The sequence below is a fragment of the Carettochelys insculpta genome, chromosome 6 (assembly GCF_033958435.1).
Source record: "Carettochelys insculpta isolate YL-2023 chromosome 6, ASM3395843v1, whole genome shotgun sequence".
NCBI classification, from domain to species: Eukaryota; Metazoa; Chordata; order Testudines; family Carettochelyidae; genus Carettochelys; species Carettochelys insculpta.
This window is the reverse complement of record NC_134142.1, coordinates 3,449,104-3,475,334: the sequence shown is the minus strand read 5'-3', so window position 1 is coordinate 3,475,334 and position 26,231 is coordinate 3,449,104. Positions and strand designations below refer to the sequence as shown.

The 26,231-nt window shown below is 41.8% G+C and overlaps 1 protein-coding gene across 5 annotated transcripts; it reads left to right on the top strand.

Annotated features, from left to right (window-relative positions):
• The first annotated feature begins 63 nt into the window (after positions 1-63).
• Positions 64-24,514, top strand: KLHL28 (kelch like family member 28). 5 transcript variants are annotated; one of them, XM_074996134.1, is made up of 6 exons: positions 64-244; positions 5,156-5,261; positions 10,323-11,221; positions 15,338-15,781; positions 18,772-18,980; positions 20,475-24,514. In XM_074996134.1, the coding sequence occupies exons 3-6, from the start codon at positions 10,323-10,325 to the stop codon at positions 20,636-20,638; spliced, it is 1,716 nt and encodes a 571-aa protein (XP_074852235.1). In that variant the 5' UTR covers positions 64-244; positions 5,156-5,261; the 3' UTR covers positions 20,639-24,514. The 5 variants fall into 5 exon arrangements, 4 of the variants coding, with proteins under 4 accessions (XP_074852235.1, XP_074852237.1, XP_074852234.1 ...); XM_074996136.1 differs by having other exon boundaries at positions 5,156-5,283; XM_074996133.1 differs by lacking the exon at positions 5,156-5,261.
• The last annotated feature ends 1,717 nt before the right edge of the window (positions 24,515-26,231 follow it).

Sequence of the window (26,231 nt, the reverse complement as noted above, 5' to 3'; positions counted from 1 at the left end):
TTGTGGGAATTCTATGGCAAGTCGTCTCTGTGCGGGGAGGGGGGGGGTTGCCGTCATGTGACCCTCAAGATGGCGGTTGTACAGAATGTGCCTTTGGGAAGGCAAAGCTCCCGAGCTGCGGGTGTAGGTGCCCGGAAGTGACGCAAGGCCGCCCTGTGTCGGTAGCTGACAGGAGGCGGCGGGGCCTGTAATTACCGCCGCGGGTTTTGGTCACGTCCCGGTCTCTGCCGCCCTCATGACTCAGGTGAGTGGAGCCCGCGGCCGCGGGGAGGGGCGGAAGAGCCCGTGTACGGCGAACAGCGCCCCCCGGTGGCCGGGGGCTGAGGCGGCTGCCGCGCGCCCCGTCCACTGACCCCGAATCTTCCGCGAGCCCCGCTGTGCGGCCCGGTCTCTGGCTCCTGCCCCCGGCTACGGGTTGTGCCGCGGCGCCCCGCTCAGCCCTGGCGTCGGGGACTTGGGCCGCCACCGGGCCCGGCGCAGCGGCAGCGGTAGCTTCACGTTGGGAAGCGCCGGACGCGGCAGCCCAATGCCGAGTCCCCGACTAGATTCCTCTGCCGTGGGAAATTCCCGCGCCGGTGACACTTCCTGCGGAGCGGGCACCAGTGACAGCGGCGTTTCAGTTTTCGTTACTAGCAGCGTTTCCCAGTCGCTGCCCAGACGTCTGGCAGCCGGCCAGGCTGGGACCCCAGTTTCCGGGCAGGCCCGCTGAGAGCCGGGAGGGTGAGCTGGTGGACAGCGAGGCAGGGTTCTCTTGGAAAGCTGTGTGTTTTCTTTGGCTGTCTTGCCAAAACCGTCTCAGGGAGCGTTTTGAAGAGTGGGCATTTTCTGACAGAAGACCCTACCATGGAAAATCGCAAGTGAGGCTTTCAGACCAGACCCAGGCATTGGGTGTTGCAGATAAGGAAGCACTGCAGATCTGGCAAAACACAATACAGCATGCTAACGTCATGCCACTTCACCTCATTGCTAGGCATTGTGTTATAATAACATTTTCAGAACTGCCTTTAAGAGTAGCTCTAAGTAGAGGACATTCAGTAATCCACTCTGGAGGGACAAAGGTAGTTGCATTGTTAGGGTCCTATGAAGTGTTCATAGAATCTGTAACTAGAACAAGCCTGCTAGGTTTCAGATAATCCATAGTTTGAAGAGGTTGTCAATATGCAGCTATGATTTATGTTGTAGCAGAATCCAAAAGTCACTTGTGTGTCCTTCTAACATATTTTCCAAAGCTGTGCCTGCAGAGGAAGTTTAGGAAGAGGTCAAATTGCTGTTAATTTCTTCAGATGTAAGCTTGTCTGAAATGGTTGTTTATTTGTTGCATATTCCCTTTCTATATTGAGATCTATATCAGAGTTAGAGTAAACATCAGAAGTACCAATAGGAAGGTTTTTGCTCCTCAGTAGAAAAAAAAGCTATACATCAGGTGCACCAGAAGGAATGAACAGAGCAGGAAATCATAAAGGTTACGTCTACGCTACTGCACTCTTTCAAAAGAAGTTCTTCCAGAAGATCTCTTCCAAGAAAGAACCGTCTTTCGAAAGAGTGCATCCACACACAAAGAAGCAAAGGAAAAGATTGATCTGCTCTTTTGATAGAGAGCATCCACTCAGCTCCTGCTCTTTTGAAAGAATGAGCCAGGAATCAAAAAACCTGGCAAAGGAGGACTGCTGCTTTGAAAAAAGGGCCCATGGAGCATCTAGAAATGCTATATTTTCAAAAGAAGTTTTCAAAAGATGGCGCTTTTTCTGATCCAGGAGAGGAATGGGGCTTCTGGAAGAAGAGACGCATTCTTTCGTTTTCAGATTGAAAGAGCATGTTTTATGTGTAGAAACTCTGCGTGTTCTCTCAAAAAAGGCAGATTTTCTGAAAGACCATGCTAGTGTAGACGCAGTCCAAGTGATCTATCCTGTGCTGTGTTCCTTCTAATATTTTTAATCCATGTACAGACTTTTTTTTAATTTTTATATATGTATATATACACCAAGGTATTTGGGAATAGGCACACACAACCTAGCTATGGGCATTCTACTAATCATCTGGGCAGCATTTGACTCTCTTCTGGCAGCCATACAAACACACAGCTTACAGGGAACACTGCCTTTATCCCATTCCCAACTTCTTGCAAGCAAAGGCTTGGGAAGCCATCCCTACTCATTCTGACTAACAACCATGGATGGACCTTTTCTCCAGTGAATTTATATAGTTCTTTTTTTGAACAGTTATCGTCTTCTGTTGGTGGCATTTTTCATTATTTGACACACAAGGCATGAAGTAGTTTGTGTGTACATACATGAATTGTGGTTGCTTGGGAAATTAAAAATTAAACTTGGTGAAGCTTTCAGATGCGTTCAGTAGGGGGGAAACCTCTACAGACCAGGAGAAGGCCTAGATAATCATGAGATTCTAGGGTTTACTGTTGCAAACGAGAATTTGAGAAAGGCATTTCAAAGCTCCATTAACCCAGAATAAACACCTGAGCCCTTAGTTCTTAGTATGCCCATGTAAAGAAAATCCCACATAGATAACTGGGGGTCATCACATTATACTGTTTGTGAAAAGAGGACGATTTTAGACAAAGAAAACGTAATATAACTTTTCCAAGATAATTGCGACTTTCCTAATGGTTCTCTTGGTATTTATTGTACTTCAGTTTTAATTTTTGTCATTAGAAGGGACTAGGACTTACCAGTACATCCAAAAGTGCAAGTTATTTGAATAGGCACGTTTCTCTGAATATTTAATGTCCTTTGTTCAGACTTCATGGCTAACAAACAAATGCAAATTCTGTGCACTGTTGTTTATTTGAAGATCACTGTTGGTAACAACAAATGTTAACAGTCATATTTAATTATTTGGGGCTGCTCACACACAAAGTTACATGCACAAATTTTGGCAGGATTTGAGCCTGTTTTTTTTTTATCACACTAGTGGTTTGGGGATGTTGTTAGCTTTACATCTCTACTGGTTTTGCATACTTATAGGCTAAATCTACACCACAGTGATCTGTCAACAGAAGGTACTGTCAGGAGAGATCTTTTGGCAAAATTGTCAGCAGATCACATCCACACACACAAGTGGATCCAAAGCAATCCGCTCTGTTGACTGAGAGTGACCAGCCCAGCCTCTCTCCTGACAGAGTGGCCAACCCGAAGCTCAGCAAACAGGGCTGCACAGTGAACCAGAAGCCCTGTCTGTCAACAGTTTCTGTCAATAAAAAAGCCACGTGGATGCAGTGGGGGGCCTTCTGTTGACAAAGGCATTATTCCTCATCCTGAGAGGCAGATCACTGTCCACAGAAGTGGCAAGTTTTGTTGACAAAACTGTCTAGTGTAGATGTAGCCCTGGACCAAATTATCAAGTGAAGCAAAGGAAAATAATCTGTGTAAGCAAATACACTTAGCTAAGGGAAATAGAAAAGAACCAACATTTTTTTTATCTGCTAGATTGCATCACTTAGCTTGTGAATACAAATTCATTGATGAATCCTCACAATCCTGTTTTTAGGAAAGTGTGAATAAGGATTTTCTCAAAAACCAGATACAAATATATAACAGGAAAGGGGTAAAATTGTTTATTTTCCTACACAAAATTGTTTTTGCTTTCATTGTAATTTTTCACCCCTTTGGTGGTAACTGCTATGTTCTATATTTAAACGTTGTCAGATAATTGTGTCCCTCCAGATTCAGTTCTTCACCAGTGCTCTGCACGACAAATTAAGTGTTAGTTAGGGAGTTGTAAAACAGGTGAAGAGAAATTTGCCAGTGACCATAAGTCCTTGCTTTTTAGTACTAGCTTAAAAGAAGCAAGTTGAAGTGTTGCCAGTTTAACAAATGAAACTCTGATCTAGTTAAAATTCAGGTATCTGAAGGGCACAGCATTCGGATGTATTTTAGGTAGGTTCATGATCAAAAGAGTGGCTCTGGCAGTTGTAGTTTCTGCCATTGTATTTAAACTAGCTGTACCAGTGAGTGGTGAAAATGTATAGTACACCAATGAAAACACATGAATGGAATGTAGGTTAAAATGTTTTCCATCTAATTCATTCATCATCCTTTCTTAGGCTCAGAATCTAGCTTTAAAAGTCTGGGTTTTTTTTTCCTCTGTGCATGACCCTTGTGACTGAGTCTTAGAAGACCTGAGATCTGAATTTAAAATTATTTTACCAAATTTTCCCCCAAATCCAGTTGATTTCAATGGGCTTCTGCAGTGTTGGGCCGGGTCTATACTACAGATTTCTGCCCATGGAGTTGTATTGGTTGGGCTGTAAAGAGGTGTGAGTCTTTAGAGACACAGGTGTGCAAGCAGAAGCCTTTCATGTGTATGCAGCTGTACCAGCATATATGCACTTTTACCAATTTCTTTCATCGTAGGGGATGGTTTTATTTAGTGGGACAAAGCTTGTACAGTAAACCCTCAATTTAACGGGCCCTGACGTAACAGACTTCAGAAATAACAGAGGCTTCCTCCCTTCTCTCCCCTCCCTCCCCCCCCCAAAAAAAATGCTGGCAATTCACCAGAACCACTGGCATCACCAGGGTGGAGGAGCATTCGCCACAGCTGGGGCTGTTGGAGTGGCTGCGGCTGCCAGGGCTGGAGGAGCCACCTGGGCCACTGCTGCTAGAGCCAAGATGCGCTTCTCCTGCCAGGGGTGGGGCACATGTACAGGCAGGCAGCATGCACTGATATGCTGCAAATTCGAATTTAACGGACTTTTGGCATTAACAAACACACCTCCTTCCCTATTACTCCATTAAATTGCGTGTTTACTGTCTAGGGGCATCCACACTAGGAGCACTTTGCTGGTACAATGTTCTGGTAAAGCACTTCTGGGGGTAGCTTAAGATAGGGTAGAACCTAAATGCTGTTTGGAGAAGGACATTCCATTGCCTGAGATTTTAGTAGCTTGACACATTTTCCCCCAACCACAAAAGTAACAATTCTGGCTGCAGTAAAATAGCAAACAAAAGAAGTCTTTGGCTTATGAACGAATAACAATAAAACACTTAGCCTCAAGATAGAGGCTAGAGGTGTTATATTTACTTAATAAAAGTAGATGTCATAGCTCAGGGCAGCTACAGCTTTGTTTCTCAGGCACCCAGCTTCCCAGCCATTGCCTTTCTAGGTGGAAACCGGTGTCTCTTTGCCTTCTGACCAGGGTTTTGCCAGGCTGTGTGGTTTCCTGTCAACACTGTGCTATCCTCAGCCCAGACAGGCTCCTGATGGACACCTGCTTACTTCCTCTTCAGAGATAGTTAACGCAGGTATAATTGCTACGGTTATAAGGTATCATAAAGCATTTCCTTTGCAAGCCTTCTTTATTTTTATGGTAAAAAGCATTGCCAAAAAAACATATTGCAAACAATAAAAGAATCTACACGCATAATAAGCTTGTTAGACATCATCCTGACACAGATCTTGGCAAGAGTAGTCCTCCAACCTTCCACCCAAGGACATGCCTTGTCACTACAAATTCATCATGCCTTCAGTTCAGATAAAGCACCCAGTCCTTCCAGTGCTACTCTAAGGATTGAGGTCCATTGTAGACTAAGGTCCTGTCCGGTGGTCCCTCATTTTTTCATCCATGTGTGGAATACATTTATTATGTGCACCAATGCATGTGCACCACAGTAGAAACAAAACCTAACTGTGAGTGCTGTCTTAATCAGCTTTGCGGCATTTGAATCTCTCATGCGTGGCTGCATAGACACTCAACATACAGGGAATACTGGCCTTGTCCATTTTCTAGTTCAGGAAAAAAACCCATGAGCCAGTTTAAAATTAGGCTAGTTATTCAAAACCCTTTTCTGTGTCTATTGGTCCCTTAAGAATCGAAGCATAACTAATAGTATATGTGAGCCTCTCCAATGCCGTGGCTTCCAGGGATTGATAACAGAGGAAGTACATTAGTATCCCCCTCCCTTCTAGAGAAAGTACATGCAGTGCCACAGCAATTGACTATTACATTATTCATACATGATGTCTCAAAGGTGTTAACCTTAATTCAGTAAGATTTGGTTTAATTCCATGTTTGTTCAAGATATTGTCAATCTCTCACAATAAGAAAAGCAGTTTTGTAGGCAGAATAGCCCTTTATAATATTTATTAAAATTATTTTGAAAGAAGAGATTTTAGAATAAGCATGCCATTTAATTTACTAATGTTAGAGAATTTTTTTTCTTCAAAGCACTTCCTAAATATTCAATCATGCATACTCCCAGTGCTCCTGTGAAGGAAGGAGGAAGAGATTGAGCTTCTTGTTAGAATATTAATTTTGAAGACTGCAAGGTGATGTGTAGTAATTGTTTCTGCACAGGGTTTGCTCACTACAAGTATAACCTCACAGTTATGAACATCAGAGTTGCAAACTGATGCATCAACTGCACACCTCCTTTGGAACCAGAATCATGCAGTCAAGCAGCAGCAGAGACCAAAAAAAAAAAAAAAAAAAAAAAGCAAATACAGTATAGTACCGTGTTAAACATAAACTACTTTAAAAAAAGAAAAAGCAGCATTTTTCTTCTGCATATTGAAAGTTCAAAGCTCTGTTAAGTCAGTGGTCAGATATTAATGTTTGAAAGAACAGCCATAATGTTTTCTTATACATTATGAACTTTGAAAGAACAGCCATAATGTTTTCTTACACATTATGAACATTTCAGAGACATAAATAACCTCAGTTCCTGAGGTGTTCACTCTGAGTCTCTACTGTATTCACTAAAGAAAATTATCAATACAGCTCATTAACTTTTTAAATATTTAAATTGATATTGAGGGGGATTCTTAAAACTAGGGCATTTGTGCATCAAGCAGACAGAGAAGAGCAGTGATCTGTAGCTCATACTACTTTGGTACCCTTATGAACTTCTAATCTCAGGACAAAATGAACACGGTCTCTTAATTGTTTTTATTCCAACCATTATGGTTATCAAAACAAAAAAGCAGTAAAATAGCACTTTCAAGACTAACAAAATAATTTATTAAGTGAGCTTTTGTGGGACAGACCCACTTCTTCGGACCATAGCCATACCAGAACAGTCTCAATATTTAAGTTACAGAGAATTAAAATCGTAATCAAGGTTGATAAATCAGAAAAAAATTATCTAGGTGAGCAGATCAGAGAGAGTGGTGCTGGGGGGGAGTCAAGAATTAGATTAAGCCAAGTATGCAAAAGAGCCCCCATAATGACCCAGAAAATTCCCATCCCGGTTCAAACCATGTGTTAATGTGTCAAATTTGAATATAAAAGAGAGTTCAGCAGCCTCTCTTTCCAGACTGTTGTGAAAATTCTTCTTCAGTAAGACACTGACGTCATTAGCAGAATGGCCCACTCCATTAAAATGTTGGCTGACCGGTTTGAGGATCAGGTGTGTGTTTGTCTGTTTTGTGACCATTAACTCTTTGTCTAAGAGAGTTTGAGTAGTGAGAGAGTCAAGCTGACGAAGTCCAATACTACACTGATGCCAAGAACTCCAAGATATTCTTCAGTGCTATCAAAGCTATATATGGACCTTCAAAGCCGAGTACTACGCTTCTCCTGTCTGCAGATGGCATGACCCTTCTGAGGGAGAAGAACAGCATCAACAATAGGTGGAGAGAGCACTTCAGCAACCTTCTCAACAGACCCTCCATTGTCGACCCTGTGACCCTAGACCAGATCCCTCAGAAACCCACAATAGACAGTCTTGACCTGCCCCTTACAATGGATGAGGTCAAAAAGGCAATCAGCCAGACCAGCTCTGGCAAAGCCCCTGGGATGGATGGTATCCCTGCTGAAATTTTCAGAGCGGCAGGCCAGTGTCACTTGAAGCCTTTCACAACATCTTGATCAGCATCTGGTAAGAAGAAAACATGCCCAAAGACTTTAAGGATGTTACAATCATCTCGCTCTTCAAGAACAAGGGCAACAAAGCTGACTGTGGAAATTACCTGGGCATCTCCCTTCTCTGTAATGCTGGGAAGATCTTGGCTCAAGTCATCCTCAACCGTCTGATCACCAGCATCTCAGAGCAGAACCTACCAGAGGCACAGTGTGGTTTTTGCCCAGGCCTCAGCACCATTGACATGATCTTTACTGTTCATCAGGTCCAGGAAAAGTGCATAGAGCAGAACTTGGATCTGTACGCTGTCTTTATAGACCTGACCAAGGCGTTTGACACCATCAGCAGAGAAACCCTGTACGTTATTCTGTCAAAACTTGGCTGCCTGAGAAAATTCGTTAACCTCATACACCTGTTCCACAATAACATGAATGGCTTTTGTTCTTTCAAATGATGAGTTCTCAGATCCATTTGATATATCCAGTGGTGTGAAGCAAGGGTGCATGCTGGCCCCAGTGCTGTTCAACCTCTTTTTCACATGCATCCTCAGCCATGCACTTATGGACCTGGACCATGGAGTCTATATAAAATACAGACTCGTTGGGTCACTTTTTGACCTTCAAGAACAACAAGTCTTGTGGCTTGTGCTCCAAAATATCTGATAGTCTATAAGGTGCCACAAGACTTTTTGTTGTTCTCGAAGCTACATACTAACACAGCTACCTCTCTGATACCTTTTTACCTTCGTCGTCTGAATGCTAAAACCAAGACACTTGAGAGGCTCATCCTTGAAGCCCTTTTTGCTGATGACTGTGCACTTATGGCACACAGGGAATCTGATCTCCAGCTCATCGTCAACAGATTTGCTGATGGCACTCGCCTCTTTGGTTTGACCATCAGCCTAGGAAAGACCGAGGTACTGTTTTAACCGGCTCCAGGATCTGCTGTTCTCCCCACTTCAATCTTTATTGAAGGAGCAGAGATAAAAACAGTAGAGGAGTTCAAGTACCTTGGCAGTGTGATAGCCAATGATGGCTCCCTTGACAAAAAAATCAATGCCAGAATCTGCCAGGCCAGCCAGGCACTAGGATGTCTGAGAGCGCGAGTGTTGAATCAGCACAATATCCGACAGTCCACTAAACTGAAAGTGTACAAGGCTGTAGTCCTGACCAGTCTCCTGTATGGCTGTGAAACCTGGACTTTGTACATAAAACTGCTGGAGTGCTTCCACACATGCAGCCTGAGGTCAATACTGCACATTTGATGGCATGACAGAGTTACGAACCTGGAAGTCCTGGACAGAGCAGGAACCACGAACATGGAAGCCATGATTCTGAAAGCCCAGCTTCGCTGGACAGGGTCCGTCATACGAATGGAGAAGTGAAGAATCCCTAAGCAACTCTTCTATGGTGAACTGTACCAGGGCAAAAGGAATCAAAGTAGGCCTCGCAGGAGGTATAAAGACTGCATGAAGGCCAACATTGGTCATGCTGGTTTAAAACCACATCAGCTAGAGCAGCATGCCAAAGTCCGAACAGGCTGGCGTGCTCTCGTATAACACGCGTATGACAACTTTGAAGAGCAGTGATGCGTACACTTCATTGATGCTTGTGAGAGGAAGAAAGCAACAGCAGCAGCTGCACCAAGACAGCCAGGACAATTCCTTTGCCCCCACTCTGAACGCCAATGCCCTTCAAAGCTTGGACTCCTCAGCCACATGCGAGTGCACAACCGATGAGCCTGTGCAAGCTCAAGTCATCATCGTCAGACACAATGGACTACCTATATATAACTCTTTGTCTGAGAGAGTTTGAAGTCTGTCCAATATATAAAGCATCTGGGCATTGTTGGAACATGATGGCATGTATGATGTTAGTTGAGGAACATGAGAATGTCCCTGTGATTCTGTGAATAACCTGGTTAGATCCAGTGATGGTATCTCCAGAATAGGTATGTGGACAAAGCTGGCAGCGGGCTTTGTTGCAAGGAAAAGTTCCAGGACTGGTGTTCCTGGGGTATATTGAGTCTGTTCTGGTATGGCTCTGGTCTGAAAAAATGGGTCTGTCCCACGAAAGCTAACCTAATAAATTATTTTGTTAGCCTTTAAAGTGCTACTTTACTGCTTTTTTGTTTTGATAGTGTATAAACTAGCACAGCTTTCTCTCTGTTACTATTCATTATGGTTACGTTAAAGGTATATTTGCTGTAGAAATGCAGTTTGAACACAGTCAGGTAGGCCCCCAATATGAATTCTCCAAAGAAAAATTTTTTTAAAAATATTCTTTTTTCGATGTACAAAGCACTTCCAGTTGGTGAGAATCAGAAAGCAAAATTATTTTATTTGTCCAATTGGAGTATAATGCAGTAATTCAAATAATAGCAGGAATGATGAAAAATAAATTCTATTGTTTTAAGTCCTGTCTATGGAGTCTGAGTAAAATAGATTATTAAATGTGCTTTAAAATAAAACCCTGATTGACATGTTTAAAATTTTGTTTGTCACAGATGGACCAGTCATCTCCAGCCTACATGCTTGCCAACTTAACCCACTTACATTCTGAACAGCTTTTGCAGGGCTTGAACCTCCTTCGCCAACATCACGAGCTGTGTGACATTATCCTTAGAGTTGGCGATGTCAAGATCCATGCACATAAAGTGGTGCTTGCTAGCATCAGCCCATATTTCAAAGCCATGTTCACTGGAAATCTTTCGGAGAAGGAGAACACCGAGGTGGAGTTCCAGTGCATTGATGAGGCTGCACTGCAGGCCATAGTGGAGTATGCATACACAGGGACTGTATTCATCTCACAGGACACTGTAGAGTCACTTCTTCCAGCTGCAAATCTTCTTCAGATCAAACTTGTTCTAAAGGAATGTTGCACCTTTCTTGAAAGCCAGTTAGACCCTGGCAACTGCATTGGAATTTCTCGTTTTGCAGAGACCTATGGCTGCCATGATCTGTACCTGGCTGCTAACAAATACATTTGTCAGCATTTTGAAGATGTTTGTCAGACTGAAGAATTTTTTGAGCTTACACATGCTGAATTAGATGAAATTGTGTCAAATGACTGTTTGAATGTTGTCACAGAAGAGACAGTTTTTTATGCACTGGAGTCTTGGATCAAGTACGATGTGCAGGAACGACAGAAATACTTATCACAGCTGCTACACTGTGTTCGGTTGCCACTGTTGAGTGTTAAGTTTCTTACTAGGTTGTATGAAGCAAACCATCTTATTCGTGATGACCATACATGTAAACATCTACTGAATGAAGCCCTGAAATACCACTTTATGCCTGAGCACAGACTTTCCCACCAGACTGTGTTGATGACACGACCACGGTGTGCTCCTAAAGTACTTTGTGCTGTTGGAGGAAAAGCTGGACTGTTTGCTTGTTTGGAAAGGTAAGATATTGTTGAAACTACGTGGCATGAACATGTCCCTCCAGGTCAGGTTTGAGACAGTCTTTGTAGCTATTTCATTTGTAATTAAGGGCTTGAGTCTTGAGATTGTCAGTGTATCAACTCCTTTCAAGAGCATCCAAATAATTGGAAAATGATTTTTTCAGAAAGTCACAGAAAATGGGGTTATCAGGAGCATACTGTACTCTTTTGTTTTTCAATATGATCTTTACTGATATGTGTTTCTTGTTTCTGGTGGGAACTGTTCTACAGTGTAAAATATTGCAAAGCCGTAGAAGAGTGTTTTGTTTTCATGTTTGTTAACAATTATGAAATTTGTTAACAGTATGGGTATATTCAGTCTGGTTTTACATTGGTACCCTTTCGGATTTTTGTTTCTCTCCCCACTCATGGTTCTAGACTGCCAAATAGTAAAAATATAGCTTAGATGCAGTGGATGTAATTGCCACAAAACCTTACTGGTGGGTAAAAGAAAACTTGTACTTAGCCAGGATCTCAAATTGGCACTAAGTACTTTTTTTTAAATGATGATTGAGATGGTCTAACTTTTAAGTTATATTTTAGTTTTTTAAATTCTCTGTTGTAAGTAGTGGCTAAAATCAAGTGTAGCTACACTTTTTTGTTAAGTTAGCTTTATACTTTCTCTTTTTAGCCTCTGTTTACAGTGGCTTAAAATCACTATTTTTTGTTCTTTTTTTTTTTTTTTTAAAAAAAAAAAAAATGCCTGTACTCACCCCCAGCTGGGGGCAGGGGACCCAGCAGCCCTGGGGCTGGGAGCCACCTGCGGCTCCAAGCCCCACCAGCAGCCTCAGCCCTGCAGCTGAGAGCCAGCTGGGGTGCCGTGCCCTGCCAGCAGCTCCAGCTGCAGGAACCTCAGCCTTGGGAACATTGACACAGAGGTGCCAATACCCGTTACCCGCTCCTAATGCCAGAAAAAAAGAGCAGCTCAAAACTGATTAGTCTGAATTTTTCCAAACTTTGTGTGCCATAGCACAAAGTTCTTAGTTGTTTCAAAAAATATGGCGATAAGAAGGGGAAATAGGTCTGCCAAGTTCAGACAGATGGTTGGATAATTTTTAAGAGCTGTAGTGCCTTCAGTGTTTGGAAAAAGAAATGGAAATTTGGCAGTGGGTGATCCTGGGCCAGAAATGTGCCTTTTGCTGTTTCCATGAAAATCTCAACAAAATATGGGATGAGCATTAACCTCTGACTCTTGTGATTTCCACATAAACAGTATAGCTTGTTAGAAGCATGTTCCTACATGACAGCATTCCATCTGTGCTGAACAGGCTCCAAAGCACAGTGCTAGTACTAGATGATAGTGAATAAATGGAAGAGGGAGTAGGAGATATACTGCACTAATAGCAACAGCTGCTGTCACTCCCCATGATCTAGGAGAGGAGTGGGGCACCTTTATTGGGTCGGGGGCCACTTTCCCACAGAACAGTCCATTAGGGGCCACATAAAAGTAAGAGCGAAGAAAAAAACAAAAACCTCACTGATGTGCCCCTGACTGAGACACCTCACTCCCCTCACATTCCAGCAGCATGGCCAGGCAGGTGGAGAAGGAGGGGCTGGGGTTCAGGGCTTTCTCCAGGCCAGATTAACTTTTCTGGGGGCTCAGGATGGGACCTAAACTAGCGTGGAGTTCAGCGTTCAATGTGGGGGTGGCTATTGGGGGGCAGGTGTGGGTGGGAGGGTTCAGGAGTGGGCTGGAGTTGGAGGATCTGTGTGGAAGGTAAGTTGCATAAGTGGGCTGGGGCAGCAGTTGCAGGGGTTCAGAAGCAGGCTAGAGTTGAGGGGTCTGGGCAGGAGATGCAGAAGCAGGGTGGGGAGGTCTGGGAGGGCTAGAAAAACTTTGGCCTACTAGTGATCCCAGAAGATTGATGAGTAATCTCTGGTAAGACTTTAGCACGCAGAGCAGAATTTTTTGTTGTTGTTGTTTCCCTGTAATGCTTTTAACTTAAGAACACGTGTGCTCTGCATAAAATGAGCTGTGCAGTAACTGGCAGCGCACTGCTCTGCTCCTCCAGAAGAAACAGAGTACAGGCAGACTGCTTTGCTGAGATACTGGAGTATTGTGTCCAGTTCTGGGCACCGTAGTTCAAAAAAGATGTGGAGAAACTGGAGAGGGTCCAGAAAAGAGTGACAAGAATGATTAAAGGTCTAGAGAATGTGACCTATGAAAAAAGGTTGAAAGAACTGGGCTTGTTTAGTTAGGAAAAAAGAAGATTGAGGGGAGACATGATAGCAGTTTTCAGGTATCTAAAAGGGAGTCATAAGGAGGAAGGAGAAAACTTGTTCTTGTTGGCCTCTGAGGATAGAAAAAGAGGCAACAGGCTTAAACTGCAGCAAGGGAGGTTTAGGTTGGACATTAGGAAAAAGTTCCTAACTGTCAGTGCGGTCAAACAGTGGAATAAATTGCCAAGGGAGGTTGTGGAATCTACATCGGTGGAGATATCAAACGACAGGTTAGATGGATGTTTATCAGGGATGGTTTAGATCATGGGTGTCCAACCTTTTGGCTTGCCTGGGCCACATTGAGTGAAGAGGAATTGTCTTGGGCCGCATATGAAATATATAATATAGTTAATGTATATAAATCACATAATAATATTAAAAGTTTACGATCTTGTGGGGCCGCATTACTAGCTGTCCAGGGCCGCATGCGGGCTGCGGGTTGGACATGCCGGGTTTAGATAGTACTTGGTCCTGCCATTGGGGCAGGGGGCTGGACTCGATGGCCTCTCGAGGTCCCTTCCAGTCCTAGTGTTCTATGATTCTGTGATACCACAGTGTGAGCAGGGAGCTGTGCAGATTTAAAACCCAAGCCAGGGATGGAAGAGACATGGATGTCTGCCAGTGACAGTTAGAAGCTAGATTGGGTACCTTCAAGGGACCACAAAGGAAGAATTCGGGTGCAGTTACCAAGAAACTGTGACGTGAATACTCTATCACATGATAGTATAATAAGGTTTAATGGGTTAGTTTTAAGTGTATACTATGAACTACAAAAGAAAACAAATCACATTCATCTGAAAATGTTATAAGCAACACTCAAGAATACCAGAACTGGAAAACACTCCTGAAGAAATCATGTTACTCTCCCTTTTTAACATACAGTTGGCTTTGTGCATCAGACATCTCTGAAAGGTGTATATAGACTAACAGCAGATGTACCTGCGGGTGTTCAGGTCCTTAACAGTAGGTGTTTTTTCTTTTTTTGGAAAACAAAAGGAAAATGTACATGCTATGTTTAAAATGATTGCATAGGGACAGGTGTATGCAGCATATGACCGCTGGGTTCTATTCATAAGGCAGGACCTGGTTCATTTTCTCAGTTATCTATCTCTTAAAGTGATGGGAGATTACATTTGCATCTTTCCCATAAGGATATGAGCCCATGATCAAAAGAAAGGCCTGTGTGGTGTACACAGTTAATCGTTACAAGCACATCTAGTTTCTCCTAAATCGGGGGGGGGGACCCCCAGTCCATGGTGCACATGCAGACAGTTGCTTGCCTGTATCTGGACCCCAAGGCTAGGGGCTCCTCCCCTCCTCAGCATCCCACTCATAGGCTCTTCTGGAGGTGGGGCAGGACAGGAAGTGGCTCTGGGCTCTGTGCACTGCCTCCCCTCCTCCCCTCCCTGTGGCTGGGGGACCTGCAGGTGCTGCCTGCAGAGAGGATTGCCTGACGCTCTAATTGGCCAGAATTGTGGCCCATCGGCGCAGCAGGCAATGTGGTTGTGTGTGCATGTGTATGTGTCTGGCATTGGTGGGAGAAAAATCTCCCTGGAAAGGCTCTTCTCCCACAGTTGCCATTTCTGCAGCCTGGGGAGGGGATGGCATTGGTGGCACACAGAGATAAGCACTCCCAACCTGCTCTCTTTTCTTGCCCAGACCTGCTCCATTTGCTCCTGGCACCCTCTTCCCTCCCCACCCTGCTCCTGCAACTCCTGCCCAAACCCCTCAACTCTAGCTTGCTTCTGAACTTGCCTCCCACTGCTGCCATCAGCCCCCTAATACTTGGTAGGGCTTAGCAAAGCTTAAGAGAGTAAAATCCATTCACCTAATTCGCATTCTCTGTTTCCTCCACAGTGTTGAGATGTATTTTCCTCAGAAAGACTCCTGGATAGGTCTGGCACCTCTTAGCATTCCTCGCTATGAATTTGGAATATGTGTCCTGGACCAGAAGATATATGTTGTAGGAGGGATTGCAACCCACATGTGTCAAGGCATCAATTACCGAAAACATGAGAATTCAGTGGAATGCTGGGATCCTGATACAAATACCTGGACATCTCTAGAAAGAATGAATGAGAGCCGAAGTACTCTTGGAGTAGCAGTTCTAGCAGGAGAACTGTATGCCTTAGGTGGCTATGATGGGCAATCTTATTTGCAGTCAGTAGAGAAATACATTCCAAAGGTTAAGGAATGGCAGCCAGTGGCGCCAATGAGTAAAACAAGAAGTTGTTTTGCTGCTGCTGTCTTGGATGGAATGATATATGCCATTGGTGGTTATGGTCCTGCCCATATGAACAGGTACATCCTCTTGAGGGCTGCAGGATTAAAATAATATAAACTTGAAAACCAGTGATAATATCTACTGTGTGATCTGTAGCCATTTGTAAAAGATTTTTTTAAGTAAGATTAGTGGTAATCAATGGGAGGCCTCATTAGTTATTGCTCTGCTGCGTCCACCTGAGGATTCATTTCAGGAATCTCTTTAATATATAATTGAAGTGTGCTAGCTCAGCTCTTTTATACAGATCTTAAGAGAAAAATGTAAATGCTTAAAGTTCTGATGTTAATGATATGAAGATGTAAATGTTAAAATGTGCTTGGGATCCTAGATACTCTCTGTCTACTGGCCGTAATCTTAAATTCTTAAAAGGTACATGTTGACCGTCTTAAAGCTAAAGTTCCAGAATGGTGGTGATCCCAAATATTTTTTTCATGGTGTGTCTTTGAAGCATTAGTTGTTTACCTGAATATTTAAAAAAAAAGCATTTTCTGAAGGGCCGTACCTAATGCTTTTGACTTCAGTTCATTCAGACATCCAAGTCCATAATTAAACTGAAACTTAATGAGACTGTACAGGTGCTGAAAGTCAGGCTTTTTTTACTTCAGTATCTTGCTGAACTTAGACTTTTACTAACAATAATAAATTTACAGTACAAGGGATGGGCACAAAACCAAACACAGTCACAGACTTTAGTCTTTCGTTCAAATCCCTGTGGGCAGAACCTTTCATCCCTGAGGTCTTCTGAAGTCAGAAGTGCACCATTCAGTTGCCAGCTTCTCACCACAGGGATCTTAGTCCATGATCCCTTCTGAACATGAATCCCCCTCTCCATTCCCTTATCTCTTGGGCCATGGCAAGAAGAAGATTGCCTGCATTGCCCTCAGCATGCTCATAACACTTGTAGCTCTGACTATATTCAAATCTCAGGCTTCAGCCAGTCACCATACAGTGTTAAGGAGGATTTTTTCCCTGATGCACAATTAACCACAGGAAAGGAAACCAAACCAAAACACATCTGAAGTATCAGATTGATTAGGTGGAGACTAGACAGCAGACTGGGTAGGTCAGTGCTCTGATGCGGTACTGAGAATCTTGTTTCTAGGTGCCCGGCCTGGTGCATTTTTGCTCATGTATCTCAGGGTCTAACTGATCACCACATTTAGGATCAAGAAGAAATTTTACCCTGGGTCATGTTGCCAGAACCCTTGAAGGTTTTTACCTTTGTCTCCAGCATGGTGGATATCTCACATCTAATTGATTCCCAGCCATTGCACCAGTATTTGTTGGCACCTCAGTCTCTCCTTTTTCCTCCCTGTGGCACACAACAGTTTACTCTCCTTTGAACTAACATCATTAGGCTCAGGTGAGGTGTGCCTGAGTAAAATGTAATGTTTTGTGTTATGCAAGAGGTCTGTGATCTGTTGACCCCTGTTTTGTGAAATCTGTGGTCTGGCTGCAGTATTAGAGCCATAGAATACAGCTTATGCAAATTTTCCCTCTTCAACAGTGGCAGCAGAAGAGCTGGGCACCTCTCCTCAAAAGGCAAGCTTGCAAAAGCCTCCCTTAAAGCAGCACGATAATACATGACAGGATGAAGATTCTGGCCATTTGTGACATGCCAGTATTTTAAATAACTGAATGTGAGGTAAAAATAGAGAAATGGGAGCACTGCTGGCATGGCATTTGGTTCTGTTGCTGTTGAAGTTCTTGATCCTTTAATTTACCACCAGACCCCTAGTGTGTGACAAAGCAGGTTCTGTTCAGCCAATGAATGAATGAGACGTGCAGAAGTCTTTTAGAGGTTTGTTAGATATTGGTGGTGGGGTTCTATTACATTAATCGCTGGAGTAATGTGCAATATGCTTATTTAACTGAATGTCCTTCAACAATTAATTGCCCTGATAGTCTCACTCTTGTCATGCATTCTTATCTTGAACAGCTCTTCTTTTGTCACAAAGGAATTGTCTGCATCACCCACAGTTAGAGTTTCTAAAACTGGACAGGTAGTTCTAGATTTCCAGTTTTAAAGTTCCATTTGTGTTAAGGTGGCTTTATTTTCCGCCATTTTTGCATTCTTTTTATGACCTTTTCATCTGGCTCAGACAATCTGTAGACGGTAGAGTAAGCTGACTGATCTGGAAATAGGCTCCTTGCCTTCAGTGCATTGCTGCTCCTTGGTTGCTCTCTCTTTCCTTCTCCATGCCAGGGGAGCTGCATATCTGGTAATGAATAGCTTTATTTCTATATCTGTATTGATCAGTCTGCCCTCTCTACAGCTCCATTGTGGGAGAAGTATGGTTTGTGGTGCTTTCAAATTTACCCTGGAGTGAGGATATGTCCTGTGCTCATTTACTGTTCAGTGAGTGGGGTTTCAGGTCCCTGCATTGCTGTTCTTGACAGATGCTCTCTTCGCCTTTACATTTTCATCCCATCCCGCTTCGGTGTTGGGGGAAGGTGGAGAAATCTTATGCCTAAAAAACTTCTTGCTTAAATTTCATTGCAGATTTTCTCAAAAGTTCAGATTACCTGTGGTCAGTTATTACTTGAATTACAGTAGCACTTGTCCTCCACAAGAACCCTCAGCCCTGTGCTCTGTCTTGTTTTATGTGAAAACATATCCCAGGGTTATGATTATAATTTGCTAACCTCAGACACCAGACAGAACTGTGTTGTTTGGCCATGAGGGAAGGCTTTTAAACTGTTTGTGGCAGTGCTTTGGTCTGAATCTTCAGTTATGCCAAGTCTACTTTTTTGGTGAATCCTTCTGTTATGTTGGCTTTAGAGCTTCTTTGCACCAACCTAAGTGAAAAACAGCTATACTATAGGATTTTTCCATTAGCCTAAGTATTTTTTTTCTCATTGCCTTACACAATGGAGCAACCATTTTAGCTGAGAGAAGCAAACTGGAATCCCTGATGAATACAGATAAGTCTCTTGTGGTATAAGATTCGGTGTAAACAAATATCATTAAAACCTAAGGCTTAAAAGTTTTTGTTTGTATCTGCAGCATGGAACGATATGATCCGAGTAAAGACTCATGGGAGACAGTAGCTTCGATGGCAGACAAAAGAATAAACTTTGGTGTTGCTGTCATGCTGGGCTTCATTTTTGTAGTGGGCGGACACAATGGAGTTTCTCACTTGTCAAGCATTGAGAGATACGACCCACATCAAAATCAGTGGACGGTGTGTAGACCTATGAAGGAACCTAGAACAGGTAGGTATGTGTAAAATGTTGAGAATGCCAAGAGATGATCCTAGAGACCAGATTGACTGGATTACACAAGTAGGACTTGGCCTTTGGAGTGTCATGTCTTTTACCTAAGCAGATTAAAGATCACCAGAAACAATGTAAATGTCAAATGAAAGAATGACTGAATATTGAATTTACCTCTTGCTTTGTGTGAATACATTACAAGAGCATTTACTTTCCTAATCTAACCACATTTGAACTGAATTAATCCATCAATTTTGTGAAAAAGGCTAAGGATTATGGAATTTTCTGAACCATGGGTGTTCACCATAATAAAGGGTAAAAAGGTCTATTACTAAAGCTTTTGTATGCTTAAACCATTCTAAAGTACTATACATGTGTATATATAACATGTCATAAGATAAATCCTTAATGCATTATTTTTAAACTTTTGTTTTTATTATCATATATAGGTAATTAAACAGAAAAACTAAGTCAACAATACAGGTTGAACCTCTCTAATCCGGAACACTCATCCAGCAACTTCTGTAATGTGGCATGATTTTAGGAACTTGAGTGACCACTTATCATGGTTGTGGCCAAGTTTCCCACAGTACCATAAAGTTTGTTTATAGCCACCAGTCCCAACTCTCAGTGTGCTGTGCTGTTATTTAGCTGGAATTTACCCCTCAATGTCTTCTAAGAGCCCAGTGAACAGTGGAAGTGTTGGTAATACTACTAGACATTACTGACCTCCCGTAGTCTGGCAAGTTCTCTCATCCAGCACCAGTCAGGTCTCAAGGATGCTGGACTAGAGGGGTTCAACCTCTGTGATGCTCTGCCAGTTCTCATGTTTACAAGGTAAATTTGTGATAGTATAGTGTGTATATTTATACTTTTTGTTTTGTTGCGCTGTAGTTACTTTTGTTTTTATTATCATTATGGCTCTCCAGCCATGCATGGGTCTGAACTGCCAGGGTCCAAACCTACAGGTGTTTTCCAGTTCACAGACACCTGGATCAAGGAGTTTTAAGCATATTATAAAAAGCCCAATAATGCTACTATTTTTTTTAATCATGTTGAGTAGAAACTTACTCACAAGGAGACCCTTTAATGTGAGTAGGGACTATCTGGGGACTCAGAGTTTTTTTCAAACAAAGTCTGGCAAAAGCTCAACCAAGATTTGTAAGAATAAAACCATGCTGGTAGGTAGAAAGTACATCAATTTTTAAATATCTTTATGAATGAGGCTAAACGTGGGACTAGAGCTATCCTAAGCAGTTGGTTGTGGCCAGGCACTTCTGTTTCAGAAGTGCACGTCCTTTCCTCCCTCTGACTGGGAAAAGAGAGAGTTGTTTTGCTGAGGGAGGATGTAGGATGATCCAAGAATGGAAACGTGGATCTGAAGGGACACTGATCTTTTTTCCCCCACATGCAGCTGCCTTTAAGAATTTCTAAAAAGAAAAAGAAAAATTAGGAGAATGTAATTAATTTTGCTTCTTTTTTTCCCACTAATAGGAGTTGGTGCAGCTGTAATTGATAACTACCTTTATGTAGTTGGCGGTCACTCAGGGTCATCCTATCTGAACACTGTACAGAAATATGACCCCATCTCAGATACGTGGCTGGACTCTGCTGGGATGATGTACTGCCGATGCAATTTTGGTTTGACTGCACTTTGATGAAGAGTGTGAACAGATGGACCTAATGTAATGATGGAGCTTTTTCTGCTTGAAAAGATGCCCAAATTCTTGGAGACCACAAGCTGCATTTTCTGGAGGTGGAGGAAAGGGGTGAAGAAGATTTGATTGATGGAGTTGAATCCTTTTCCAAAAATTGGCCTTGGTTTATTGTTAATTACACAAAGCAAAACAAATGAGTGACTTGTTGCCAATCTCGGGTATGGACTGCATAGGCATGGCATTGTTATCTTAATATTAAGACACCGGGGGTAGGATTAGAAAACCTAATATACATTTAATCCTTTCACTTTTTAGAGCTTTGACCTCTTCCTCCTATGAAACATGCAGTTTACTGTGCTAGGGATCAAAGACGTTTGAGTATGTTGTATGACTGAACTGTGTGTTAATTGTTGTCTGGCTGTGTCTTCATAGTGCGAAAACCCTCGTGCTTCACACTCCTTTTTTTATGACTAGTAACTAAAGGGCTGCCTTGTTTCTGAATCTCGAGGTTTGTAAATAGTAAATGCCATCGTATATTGCCTGTACACTCTCCTTTATCTGCTTGGTGTGTTTTGGGCTAAGGATGGTTATCATGGTCAAGGTAAGTTTCATGCCTTTTTATTATATTTTTGAACCTCTTAAACTGCAATCAACTTCCCTGTATCTTTTTTGTTGTGGAGGAGGGACTAATCTTAGATGAAATTGCTTATCTGGTCTGCAGTGTGCTTGTAATCATAATTCAAAGAAAACTTTAAATGTCATCAACGTCTTGGTTTTCCTAAGTAGCACTGCAGAATTCACAGCGTAGGTGATAGGACTTTGAAAGACACGTCCAACCCATTCTTAATCCTAGCAGACTTGTGTTCCTATTTTCTTGAAACTTTTATTTTTTTAAGAACACAAGATGGCTTTTATGGAGTGTTTTAAGTATAAAATGGTGCTAATTGTAGGATTTACGACAAGGCTGTTACCAATCTAGTGCAGTATGCATAAAACATGACTTGTTTTGATCGTTCTCTAGTCTTTTTTTTCTCTCTACCTGCTTGATTAATTTGTGCCTGTGAAAAATGTCAGTAATAACACAACATACTCATTTTTTCCAGTTGTGCTAGTTTTAATATTCTTGTTTTCAAAGTTTCTAAATATGGAATGGACGAAGAGTGCATCTTTGCCCCATAGACAAGTTTTGCCTTTAAAAATATCACATTAAATGAATAAAAAGTACTGGGCATAGTTTTTTATACTATGTGCATATCCTTTGTAAATGAATACTGGTTCTTGTGATAAACCAGATTCTGAAGAAGTTTACTATAGTGAGAGCCCTAGATTTAGTTAAGCTTTGGGTGGATGAATAAAAAAGAAGTTGTATGGGTTTCCACTATTTCAATCAAAAGACTGAATAAACTATTAATTTAGGTTATTATACTAGGTTATACTAAGTGTTTTTTTTCATTTTTAAGCAAGAAATCAGGTTTATTTTGAATTTTGGTCTAATATTTGTACTTATCCTTGCCAGTTCTGGTACTTGGTACATTTTTCTGTTTCTAGTATTATTTCCCCTTCTCTCCAAAGTTTAACATAATACTCCAATATATGTTTCCCCTCACTCTTAAAATCCACATAACTTTCTTGAAAGTGCAATAATATTAGACAACATTGTTCAAAAAGCCTTTTATAATACCTAAAATGTAGTGTTCTGAGTGTACTTAATTTATTCTGAGCTCCTGAAAAACTTACTGGAGTTAGGAATACAGTAGTTTTCCTTGTTCTTCCATAAGCTAACATTCATACTTAATGAGAGAACTGTCTTTTAACCCTAAAAAAAAAAAATCTACGTTTTACCAGTGTTTGCACACATTATGAAATCCTGCAAATATTTGTCATATATTGCTAACTTGGTAGAATGAAGCAGGACATGTAAGTAAACACAATGGACAAATTTAGCATTTTCTGTGCTGCTTATTTGAATGACCTATTGCTTATTCTAGTTACATAGCAATAATAGCATAATTGAATGATTCCATTTGTTCTGTTGATTGAAGACAGGTAGCTATATTAGCATATGTGGAGTGTTTGTGCAGAGCAAAGCAGGCTTAGGAACAGTTCACAACCAAAATCATGGTAGTCTGCTGTCTAGGTTGCCTTTCCATTTGTTTTGGGTAAATACCCAAGTTGAATGTTTACATAATCTGTTTTGCTTTCCAGTTATAATTTCATAGTTACACTATTATTATGAAGTAAGGAGCATCTTATCTCCCATGTGAATAAGGAGATAAAGATAAACTAGCTTGCAAAAACGGTGTTTAATTGATAAGTTTATGCGTTGGTTGGCCACAGGTTTTTTTGTGTGATTCAGTATGTACTGAATTTCTTTTTTGGAGCTTGATTAATTACAACAGTACTTCATGAATGCAGCTTTTTAAAATGCAGACTTGAGTCTCATTTGAATCATTAGTAAATAAAGCTCATGTGTGGAAAGGTGCAATATATGGGCATATGTGGCCTCATGTCAATAAAAAAGAGCAGTGCATACTTGGTAGGCGTGGTGATGGTTTGTCAATATCTAGATACCACCTTTCATTCAAGGATCTCAAAGCATTTTACAAGAGCAATGTACGTTATTTCCTTTATTTAGACTATAGTGAAATGAAGTTTTGATTAATAGACTTACCATTTCATGTGATACTGAAGTTAACAATAGCTTATTGCTAAATTTAGAATTTAAAACTAAGGAACATATTAGTATTCAGGTTTGATGTTGAGAATGGAAGTAAGAGTTGAGTGAAAAATCCTGGCGTATCTAGATGCAGATTTGTTTAGATTGGATATTGATAGAAGTGCATCAATGTAAGATGAACATTCAAATATGCTGTAGGTCTATCAAGTTTAGGAATCGTGCACACTAACAAATATGGCATTCATTTTCTGTTTTGGGCGCTGCTGTGCTGTTCACCGAAGTGCTCCATTTATAGGAAGATCTGACATAACAATCAGTGTAGCATTTAAAATAACTCTGTTACAGCCTGTTCCATCTTTCATGCAATCTGAGTTGAGACCTTCAAATAAGATGTCATACAACTTTAAATTATCATCCAGTTCTCTTTCTTAATCCCTCAAAATTTATTTTTTTAAAAAAGCACTTTAAAATGGATGTGAGTTTGTGTGTGCATGAAGTCATTGGTTTTTCAGTCAGTTGTTTAAAAGAAACTTAATAAAATGTCATATGCAAATTTTTCAACAGTCTTTGCTACAGAAATGCTTTGATTTTTGGAATATCCAGTTTGAATCCTGGAGGGGACAAATGTGTCTAGTGTACAACTCTAATGTTACAAGTTACTAATTGTTTTACTGGAGGTAGTTAAGTGTTGCTTTTGTGAATTTGTAACCCTAAGTCCCCATTCACTTATATGAAACAATGCAAAAATTTCCAAGTTTGCCTTAAATTCCTGATGTTTAATTAAACTCAAAGAACTGGATGATAATTCCTATATTTTGCCTTATGTACTGTGCTGTACTTTAAACCCAAGGAGAATTTTAACTTTTTAGCAGGTTTGGAACCTTAGCAGAGAGAGTACAGTGCTGTACTCTGACTTGTGAGGAATGATCTGATTGTGAGTTTCAAATGAGAAATGTCGTCCAGTGTCTATACAGTGTTTTCATGTGTACACCTTTTTTAGCAGCAGGATTTTGTTTTCATTATCGTTTACATAAGTAGCATTTGAGTTAAAGAAAAAACTGCTGAATAACTTGCATTCTTGTTCTTTAATAGTGTTTTCAGTATGTGTTTGCTATTGTGATAATGCTCTGTAACAATTTGTTGTAACAGTATTTCATTTAATGTGAAATGTTTACTAAATAAATCTGGGGGAAAAAGTATTTTATTTTTACATTTTGGCTGGATGGTGAATACAAATGCATGTTGGCGTTAATCTTACTTTTTAAGTACAGTGACATCCATGTGATTTGGTCCCTTAAGGGGTTTGAGGCTCAGTTGAACTCTCAGGTCCTGGTTTCCAGTCATGGATTAAACCAAAAGAGAGCATGATTTTCAGAAATCTGCCTCCTGACCTCTGTCTGCCACGCTGCTTTTGAGGCCTTTCTCAAAAGCCACTTAAGAGGAGGCTTTTTTGCTGTAGTCTTAAATTGTAGCCCCCTTAACCCCCAACACACCACTTATGTGACTTATGCAGGTGACACTGATTGCTGTGTGCATGCATACAGAAGTAAAATATAATATGTAACATGTTGGCTGAAGGTCATGCGTGTACACAGGGCAGCAAAGTTAAGCTGTGCATTTTTCTTTTCATGGGTAAATGTTACACTGAACATGCTCGGCTGACTTCCTTAAAATACAAAAGGTGTTTTTGTTTTCATTTTTTTTTTTTTAACCAAAGAGAAATTCCATAATCTCTGCTTGTCTTGTTGTATTGTAATACCCTGTCCCTCTTACTTAGTAAGGTGTGTAGGAGTAAGCCCCGCTCCTGTTCTGCACAGCAAGCATCGGCCTGTAAGTACAGGAGAGGGTCTTCTCTCCTGTGCTCTGCAGCTGGGCTACAGACATTCAGGCTCCTACCTGAAACCAGACTTTCAGGAAGAACTTTCAGTATCTTATTGATAAAACTTTCTGTGATAATGCAAAAATTGTGGTCTGGGTACCAACTTTTCAACAGTCTTGGTCCCATCAGTGCACATGTGAGACCATTGTAACTCAACCTCAGCTGTATGGGAAGCTCTAGCTCAGGGGTCAGCAACCTTTCCAAAGCGGGAACAATATTTGACCTTTTTGACCCCCATGTATGGCCCACTTGCTGGTGATATTTTTTAAAGTCCTATGTACAATAATACTGTCAGATTTCATTTTAACCGTGGAAAATGTCAATTTTTGAGACTTTTATCACAGAAAACTAGGATCCCTACTCCTGACAAATAAAAGGGGGGCAGTAAAAATAAAGTAAAATGCAACAAATTTATAACTGATCAAAGAAAATGAGTCTTTATACAGTGTATATGTCATCTTTGGAACTCTCAGGCAGTGGGTGACGCTGAGGCCAAGAACTCAACCTGAACATCCACAGGTCCCTCAGACAGGTGCCAGGCTTCAGGGCTAGCTGCATTTCTCCCCTTGCTGGTCTCTGAGTGCATCTCACAGTTTCAGGGCACAGCAGTGCTTTATTTTGACTGTGGCCGTTTTCCAAAAATTCTCCTTCGCTTGACAGGGCCCTGGGCTTCAGTGCCTTGCCTCTGAAGGGGGCTCCAGCCCTAGACCCGCTCTGTGATGGGGCCTCCCCAACAGGGGCTCTGGCCCCAGCCCCATGCTCTGGCAAGAGGGAGGGCCGGCCACAGCCCTGTGCTCTGGCAAGGGAAGGACAAGTGCAGCCCCACGCTCCAGCAAGGGTTTCTGGCCCCATGCTCCAGTGCGGGGCCCTAGCCCTGGCCCTAGACTCTGCAAGGGAGCTGGCTGCAGCACCATCATCCTGGTTCTGTGCCATAGCAGGAGTTCCAGCCCTGGCCTGACCCCGTAACAGCACTTCAGACCCATGGTGGGAGCTCTGGCCATGGCCCTGTGCCCCTGCCCCCTCACATGCTGCATGTG

Bases quoted from the DNA above. Each gene is read 5' to 3' on its own strand.
- KLHL28 (XM_074996133.1), top strand. The intron at 11,222-15,337 runs GTAAGATATTGT...TTTCCTCCACAG, and splicing joins CTGTTTGCTTGTTTGGAAAG to TGTTGAGATGTATTTTCCTC. The intron at 15,782-18,771 runs GTACATCCTCTT...TTGTATCTGCAG, and splicing joins GGTCCTGCCCATATGAACAG to CATGGAACGATATGATCCGA.